Raw genomic sequence first — 9603 nt, 5'->3', positions numbered from 1 at the left:
CCCATCATTACTATAAGCGGAGTTCCCTCCACAGGAGTACTCAGTTTAGAGAGACAAACAAAAGCATGATGTAAATACTCTCAGCGGTGAAGAAGCTCCTCTTCTCTTCTCTCTCCCCTTTCTCCCCATGATTAGCATTTCAAACAGTCCTTGTTTTGCATCAAGGCTTCATGCTTGTGTGCGTGCCATCACAGCCTTGCAGGTGGTGGCCTGTCCAACCGGTGGAGTCGAAAAGCAGCCTTTCTGTGTGCGACTGAGTGTGTGTCTGTATGCAGGCGTGTTTGGAAGACTGCCTCTTTGTGGTAAGGAGTAGTCCGAAGGGATCTGACCCCTTTACAAAGCTCAGAGCAAGTCTACGGGACAGCATTGTTTACAAATGCTACATAATCATAAATTTCTCAGTATTTGTGGTCTTCTACTTTGATCGGCGGAGAGAGTCACAAGCAACTGACTGGATTCACATTCTGCCTCCTGAAAATCCACAAAATCTCTCCTTAAGTGTCTGCCAGCAGGCCCATCCAAACTTTGATTGAGTGCATCACAATGTGCCTAGCATATCAAGCACTGAAACAATGATACAGACTTGTGCAGTGGCTGCCTGTTTGGACTGGGAAAGGGGCGCTGCGTCGTTTTATCTTAAGTCAGTTGCTAATAGATTGTCCACTCCACGGGATTAACCCCAACCAAAATTGTGTTCAAGCTAAGGGAAATTAAAATAATGAGTTCCTGCAGTTTAAAGCTCAGCCAGGAGATATCTAATTAAATCTACATTGTTCTTTGCTCTATCTGACGGGGCGTTCACTGTCCTCGGAGTCCAGTGTTAGTTAAGGTGACTGCAGCAGGCCAGGACAGGCTTGTACTGATTAGATGGATTTTCTTGCTACCGCGCCACCTGAAAACAAGATAGAAAAGTACAAAATTGCACAACTCTGGTTTTGTTCATTTTCATTACAATTATTTCAAAATATTCCACACAAGATAAAGCTGAGCGATGTGATAAAAATGTAATTGTATTTCATATATAAAGTAATTAGCTCCACCTTTACCAGCTGGAACAATTAAATGAAGTACACATTAATCCATCAATAATGATAATCCAATGATTTAATTAACATTATTCTGAAATAGGCAGTTCTGCATAATGTGTCATTTTCCTCTTGGTACTTTAAGTAAATTTTGATGCTTAAAGAGTGACTATTTTTCAACCTGGACTTAATTTTCCCAGCTTTTTGTGTCCAAGTCACTAATGGAGACGACAGTTTTTGAAACTGGTCTAGTACTGAGTAAGAGCACTGCAGCAGGAGGCAGAACAGGCTACTACATAACTACATGGGGCAATTGTGCACCATCAATTTATATCCTCTATATAAGTGCTTGTTTTTGCCACTGACAGGCTCAGATTATTATTCTAAGTGTGACTACATAATGGAAAGGATCCCTACAGAGACAGACCATTGTGTGAAAGAGGAAGATCATTTTTGTTTAACCAGAAACAGTCAAAAATGGATATTGTCAAAGCAACCAGACTCCATTTAAATAACCTGTAATGTTAGTGTGTATCAGACAAAATATTTCAACATCTGAGTGGGTGGGTGAGTTAAGGGTTTATTCTAACCAAACCAGAGTCAGTGATTGTTGGAACAGTAGAAGATGAACCAAGATGGTTTTTGTGAGCTGTATTTTGTCTCTGTCGTCTTTGAATTAAGTGTGTTTTACAATGATAAATGACTGTTTCTTTAAATGGAGTCTACACACTGGTAATATATGGCACCCATCTGTTAAAGGTGCCATACAGTGCCTTTGCCAAATAGTGCTTCTTAGATCCATCAGAGGTTCCACATAGTACAATACTGTTTTTAAATTCATAAGCCTGGAGGTTTGAATGATGCCAGATAATACCACGGCTCAGTCTATGTGCTTCCTAATGACACTTTCACTTAAAATATTAATATTAACTTAGATTATTAATAATTTCTGATGAAATGTTGGCTTGAAAGATTCAGGATCCTGTACTAAATGCTGACTGAGAAACACATTATGTTACCTTTGTCAAGCCTGGAATATTTCTGTGCACGTGAGCACAAAAAGGTTGAGAGCCACTGCCAGCAGAGAACCTCCAAAGGACAATACAGGGACTTTAAAGGTTCTCCAATGGTTCTTTAGTTGAGTTTAGTTTAATTTACTGGGAAAGAACCGGAAGAGAACCTTTAAAGAATGAAACAAAGGCTTAAAAACTTTTCTGTGCATAGGTCCATCTCAGTAAGAATCATTTTCATAATGTTGTCAGACACTTATCACAACAATCTGAGCCTGTCAGTGGCAAAAACAAGCACTTAAGTGGTCGAAATTGACGGTGCAGCATTGCCTGTTAACGTTACATCGCAGCCTGATTTGGAGAGACAGATGCAGGCTGCAACACTCTCGCTCAGTGCTGCACCAGTTTCAAAAACTGTTTTCTCCATTAGTCACTCAGACACAAAGCATATCTGTATCTGTTTTTTCACACCTATTCTTACCTTCTTAACATTGCACTGGGGTATACGGCATATAAAGGTATTTGCATTAAAAAGACAGAAATCATTGTAGCATATATGTCATTGTCTAGCCTACAGTGCTGTGATTCTCATATGCAATTAGCCTAGATAGGAAATAAGCACCCTTCATGCTCAAGGACCCGGTGACACATCAGTGGGCTGAACAGATATGATGTGTTGAATAAATTCATGTAGCTAATAAACTGCTTTTGTAGTTGGAGGAAGTCATCGCAATATAAAGTTATATGTGACAATACTCCCAAACAGTTTGAGAGGCATTTTTCTTTTTCACTAGTCCTGTAACATTATCCCCAACACTCGCAGTCGCCATTTTGCATAGCTCAGCTGCCTGTTCCTCGAGTAGACTGACCTCTGGTGGCACGTGCTGTGCACTGCATCACCTCAATGCAGCATCTCGATATGACTTTACTGGATAATACCTTTGGGATTTTGAAATACTCCAGTAAACATTAATACCTAGATAACCTGATACCTTGATTCCGCTCAAGCCTAGGTACAAGATTGAAAAATACCATGGTTACCCTTTAAGCAAAATTCTGAATGCAGGACCTTTACTTCTATCAGTATTTCACCAGTGTGGTATTACTGCTTTTACTGCTCTGAGCGCTTCTTCCACCACTGCTCTCCTCTGTTTCATTCTATTGTTCAATTTAATCTGATGGACCACATGACCACTGGCTATCTTTTCATCACTGGCCGCACGCCGCCAGTGCTAACGTGCCCCTGTATCACTGTAAAATGTTCCCTCTACAAATCGCACACATAAAACAGTTGGACAAAAAAGGCAACTTAGGAGAAAGTGCATTTCTAAACGCAATGGGGTTTCCTCTGGCCGTCAGATTTAATTACATGGGTTTTACTGTTCAGTATTAGTTTACAGCTTATTTCATGTTTGTCCTCTTGGCCCCATCATTCACCAGATTATAGAATTAGGTTTTCTGAGCCAACTGTGCCTGGCGGAGAGCAAGAGGCTTGATACGGCCAATGGGAGCGGTGATTATGCTTGATTGTGGAATCTTTCAGCATCAAAGGAGAGCTTACTAAAATAAAGCTTTATGATGAGTATTCACAAGTCTGTCGGCCCCTGTTTTGCATAAGAGTAATGCAATAAAAACGGAGAAGATTTACTGTATGACTGCGTCTATAAATACCAAGCCTTAAACTGAAGCCATTCTGTGCTCATGTCTTTTCTTGGTGCTACTCTGACTCAGACTGGTGCAGGCCTTACCTTTGTGGTCTTTACTTTGTTTCCAGAGATGCATGACCAACCAGTGAGGTCAGGAAGGACTCGGCACTCTTCTCCCTTCAGACACGGCTCCATTTTACACCACCACTTCTGACGAACAATGGAGGCTAGAGAAAAACACACCACAGCTGAAGGTCACTTTTGAGACGGAAGGACTCTTTTTTTGTTTGTTTGAGAAAAAACATCTCAGTCAGGTGTCACTCTCTGGTCCTTGACAGCCTCAGTATCAGTAGACTCTGATGAAACTGACTAACCTGAATCTACTTTGACAAATAATATATTCATGTCATGCCAGAATATTTTCGGTTAAGAGAGGTAGAAGAGAGTCCCAGTAATACTACCTTCAACACAAGAGGGCAGAGCCCTTGTTGTGCCCGCCACCTGTCCTGGGAAACAGGAGCACTTGACTGTTTGAGAGCGTTCCTCAATCTTGTTCTTATTGCAGCAACGATGAGCAGCAACCACTTCACAAGTCCCTGTCCTCTCCTGCGATGACCCTGAGGAGGAGAATTCAGAGGGAAAGATGACAATTTTTCAGACTATATTTTACATGTAAGTGGAGTCATCTCAAGTGACCCCAGCCTTTACACATGGCGGTATTATAGTCAAGTTGCAATGATTTCTTGGCTTTATTAGATGTTAGATCTAAATTAATATAGGGTTTATTTACTACCCTCATTCAACCCAGACTAAATAAGCAAAATGATAAAATACCTCAGCTCTAACTCTGATGTTTTCAAAGCTACAGCACCACCAAGTGGATAAAAAGCATCAGCACTCACACCTCAGTCAAGGAAAAACACATTGAACTGTCAAAACACATTAGCAGGTATCGGCATCTTTAGCTCCCTAATTTAATGTTTCAGATTGAGTAAATAAAGAGAAATGGGCTGAATAAATGGCATGTGCAGAAATATCTGTCTCACACCTGCTTCTGCATCATTTACCCAGGAAAACAAGTGAATGTTGCTTTTGATGATTATTACAGTGCTAATGATTCATGCTGATACACTTAAACTGAATTACAGGTTGAAGGGGCGCAACGAAGCAGAAGTAAAAACAAAGAAAAGAAAACATGCACACATTTTGCTTGTTTAGACCTGAAGTGTCTGTCTGCTGCACGACTGCAAGGCTAAAAGGTTAATTCATAATTAAAGTGGAGTTTAAAATCAGACTACAATCAGGGCAATGCTCTTTGAGAGTTCTATTGTTGCACTGGGAGAGAGAAACTAAATGCATTTACTCAAGTGCTGTATTTAAGTACTTTCATACTTGTACTTAACTTGTGGCTGTGTTTCTATTTAAAGCTACTTTTCTACTTCACTATATTTCAGTCAGAAATATTGTACTTTTTACTCCACTACATTTACGACCCTCGGTGCAAGTGAGGGTGGGCCTTTATGAAAAGATATTGACCAGGTGCCTGATCATAGGTAGCATGCATCCAAGAGCAAACCACAAAAATTGCGGACATAGAGACAAAAAAATGCCAAGTGGACAAAGTTAGGGCTGGCTTTCACTTTCACTTTAGCCAGTAATAGTGTTTACAATCAGTAGCCAACAATTCCTGAGGCCTGTACTAAGCTGGCTCTCTTTTTACTGGGCAACCGTGGCAACTTATGCTGAACAGTTAAGCCTAGTTCACACTACATGATTTTCACCCCGATTTTGACGTTGCAGAGGATCTTGAGAGCCATCTTGGGTCGGAGGTGAGTTGGCAGATAGTTTGCCACGACAAGTCCTCATGTGTGAACAAGCCTATGAGCAAGTTGCCCCCTCGTCTGCGACTGGGACTGGATATTTGGCATGCCAGAAAACTGGATAAGTCTGACACGACTGACAAAGAGCATCAGCCAATGAGAGGCGGGATACGTCCCACGTCAGCACGCAGGAGGACGGAAGAAATGTGAGGATGGCAAGCCGACAAGCAACAACAGCAATGGCGGCGTCCACAGGATCATGGGGAGCGCGTTGTGTTTGGACCCAGGCCCTGGAGGCAGATCTGATTCAACAATGAAAAGAATATCCATGCCTTTACAATGTGTTGTCTCCAAATTTGGTGACATCACCGCATTATCTGGGGCTCTGTGGAGAAATCTTGTGGTGTGCACACACAGGTCGTAACGCAGTTGGTGAGACTCCCGCTGACAGAAACACACGTCACCAGGTATGAACACTCAAAAGATTACCATAGTCTCCACGACACAAAATCAGGGTGAAACTCATGGGCTAGACTTTAACCTGCTCCTGGGTAGGTTCACTTCAGATCACAGCCTGTCAACACCCCGACCTCTGACCTATCAGATCACTGAGGTAAAAAGCATCCATGAATGAAAGGTCAGGAGTTTCAGGTGAAAAAGAGGAGCCCAGATATTGTTATAGGGCAGTAGAATCACTTCATTGTTCCAGGGCTCTATTTCCACTGGTTTTAAAACAGATGATTTTAGCAGGATTTTAGAATTTATTTTAGTACACTCTGATTCTGAGACACCTGTGTTGTGAGAACAACAGTATCATGATGATACTTGTACTTTCACTGAGGTAGGATTTAAAACCAATGACTGTAACTTATAGTGGAGTACATTTACTTTTATTCAAGTAAAGGATCTTAAAGGTCCAGTGTGTAGGATTGAGGGGCATCTGTTGACAGAGATGGTATATAATGTTCATAACTATGTTTAATTAGTTTATATTAACCTGAAATTAACCTTAAGCCCCTTTTACATTGCCAGATTTTCGGCGAATGTTGGGCCGTTTTACCGGCAAGCTGCAAGTGTTTAGACACACAGAGCTGGATTCTCAAGTTGATCCGAGGCGCCCAATTTTACGCCACATAGGGGTAAACATGTTGGCGGAACCTTTTTGGTTTAGAAAGAACACGGCGGCCTTCCACAACGGGAGGGGCTGTTGATGACTTGTGGGAGGAGCTGTTGATGACGCCGCACGTGCGACCCACTGGCAGTGGATAAACAGGAAACAGCTGATAGCAGGAATGAGCAGCTAGTAGCAAGAAGGAAACGCAAACCTGAAAGACACTGTAAAGATGAGCAACTGGGGAGACAAGGAATTGCGCGCCCTCGTTGTCCTCGCAAACGAAGAGGCCATTAACCGTTAAATGACAGGAACGGTGAAGAACAGGAAGTGAAGCGAGAATCGCCAAAGGACTGACCAGCTGCGGCTTCCCTCCCATGTCAGTGTTTACATCACACGCTGAGCTACATGTTTTGTTACTTGCTCACGCCCCACATTGCCCCGAAAAAGGCGCATTCTGTATGAACAAAAGTAGGTAGGCGACATCTTGCTGCACTCTCGATTTTGTTTTTACACTGCCAATGCTGAAAGAAGACTGATTGGGCTTTCCTGCACATTTGCACAATTCCTGTTTAAAAAGGGCTTTAGACTGAGCCATTTTGATCTGCATAAGGAGAGTGTCCTCTTCCATGGAGTCTGCCATGTTGTTCTACAGTAGCCCAGAATGGACAAACCAAACACTGGCTTTATTTAGGGCCATTTGCGTTTTTGTGTTGGCCACCATAGTTCTCCTACACGCTTGGCACACATGAGTTTCAGTTCTGCAACCTCACCGCCAGATGCGACTAAATCCTCCACAAAGGACCTCTAATACTTCTTCCACTACTGATGAATGAAACAAATCCCCCCTCCCCTCCTCCTTATCTCTCACATGATACTGCAGAGATTAAATGCCTAGTATGTCATATAAACAGTAAGATTAGGCTGTATATAATTAGATTCAGGTTAAGATCGTCTGTCTGATCATTGGATTCTAAAAAACTACAGTCTGCATTTTCACTTCTGTTTCCGATGAGAAGCATGGTGAGTTCCTGAGTCTTGTTGCTTAAACTGAACTCTCTACTAGGCGACCAGGCTGGTGACCAGGAGCCATAATGAGTCCCTCAGGGGGGTGTGACTGGTCTGGCAGGGTCTGACACCTACCTGCCTGTCCTCGGGAGCTTTGGTTGCCAGTGGATACAAGCTGGCTGCAGAAGCCTGCTATACAGAGAAGCAGGAGGCCCCAGTGTAATGGTCCAGCCAGTATGTTCAGCCTCATCTTGCCTGCACAGACAAAGACATTCATGTGCACTTCATCAATAGGGATTAGGCTAATACCTCTCCTGTAAGTGTGTGACCATAGAGTGAATTAACATGACCCCTGATGTCTCCTGATTCATAAACTCATTGCATCTATTTGCTCAGTCGTGACTCTCACATCACTGAGCTCAGCCAAGGCAAATCAAAGACATGCCAATAAAAGAAAAAAGACAGATCAGAGGCTCGATTTTGGAGGCAAATGATGAGAGTGGGTCCTGACTCACATCATCCCTTCAGCTGTAACTGCATTCAAAGCTAAATTCTCCCTCCAAAACAAGTTGTATCCCGCATGAGTCACAGAAGAAACTGGGACGTGGACTTTTATGTCAAATTACAGCAATAACTAATGCAGGGCAAGATGACATCAAGTAAAACAACACGGCGAAAGTTTTCTCGAGGCGTTTTCATTCCCTGCGTAACCCCATATATATAAAGTTTAGAGCTGAAACTGTTATTTTTTATTATTGATTAAACGTTTAGTCAATAAAATAAATGTCCTTCATGCTTCCCCTGAGTTGAAGCTTCAAATTGTTTCTTTTGAGTCAAATTTAGAGTTTAAAAAAAAACACAGCAAAAATCTGCAAGGAGTCTACTTACATTTAAAAACTGTATATGTTTAACATTTTTTGCTTAAAAATACTGATTGATTGATTATCAGTATAGTGGGACATTAATTTTCTCTCGAGACAGACAACCATTCACACTCACATTCACACCTACGGACAATTTATAGTCGTCAATTAACCTGCATGTCTTTGGACTGTGGGAGGAAGCTGGAGTACCCAGAGAACGCCTGCAAACATGCAAACGGCACAGAAGGGCTCCTCCACCCTGGGGTTAAGCCCCCACCCTAGATTAGAACAGGAAACCGTCTTGCTGTGAGGCGACAATGCTAACCACCGCACCACCGTGACTATTATCATCATCATCATTATTATTATTATTATGTTAATTATAATATATTAATATGATATTTATGAAAATATTTTTTTTTAATTTGTTGACATTTTATTATTTATTTATTTATTTCATATTTTATTTCCCCATTATTTCTCTCTTATTTTGGATTTGTAACTTAAGTATTAGAATTTTTAAAATGCAAAAAATAATAACTATTATTAAAATCATTATTATTTGCATTTTAAAAAAATATAATAAATTCTTAGAATAATAAATATAATAAAACAATATAATAATAAAACATCAACACAGATAAAAAAAAACACAACTGCATATATATATATATAAATTCTATACATATAAATTGAATTTTTGATTAATTTCCTCTGGCAATTTTTCCATAAACATAACTTTTTTGACATATTTGTGCCAAAACATTATGCCACTTTGTTATAACTGTGTTACACACATGTAGCCTACATGTATAGGCTGTGTTGTGTTACGTCATCATCAAAAAAAGTGAGTCTGCCTGCATTTAAATATTAAATCAACATGTTATAACATCATAAAGAAGAAAATATATCAACATTTTGCTGAATTTTGCAGGACTTTTGACAGTGATTGCAGTGAACATCTGACATTGAACCACTTACCTCCGCTCAGGTTATTGATGCACATGATCAGCCTCCATCAGTGTCCTGTTAACATCGTGCATACTTCATATCATGATCGCTTCTGCAAGGATGCAAAAGTTTGCAGCAGATAATCCTCCAGTTTCATAAAGTTTTCTTC

The 9603-nt window shown here is 40.9% G+C and overlaps 1 protein-coding gene across 1 annotated transcript; it reads right to left on the bottom strand.

The window, feature by feature from the left end:
- Window positions 1-859: 859 nt before the first annotated feature.
- Window positions 860-9603, bottom strand: LOC125891422 (chemokine-like protein TAFA-4). The gene is made up of 5 exons (XM_049580711.1): window positions 9465-9603; window positions 7756-7875; window positions 4143-4298; window positions 3784-3908; window positions 860-892 (listed from the first exon to the last, which is right to left on the bottom strand). The coding sequence occupies exons 1-5, from the start codon at window positions 9487-9489 to the stop codon at window positions 881-883; spliced, it is 438 nt and encodes a 145-aa protein (XP_049436668.1). The 5' UTR covers window positions 9490-9603; the 3' UTR covers window positions 860-880.

Source organism: Epinephelus fuscoguttatus, linkage group LG7 (assembly GCF_011397635.1).
Source record: "Epinephelus fuscoguttatus linkage group LG7, E.fuscoguttatus.final_Chr_v1".
Taxonomy (NCBI): Eukaryota; Metazoa; Chordata; class Actinopteri; order Perciformes; family Serranidae; genus Epinephelus; species Epinephelus fuscoguttatus.
The sequence above is the reverse complement of the archived record's forward strand: the minus strand, read 5'-3'. Positions and strand labels throughout refer to the sequence as shown.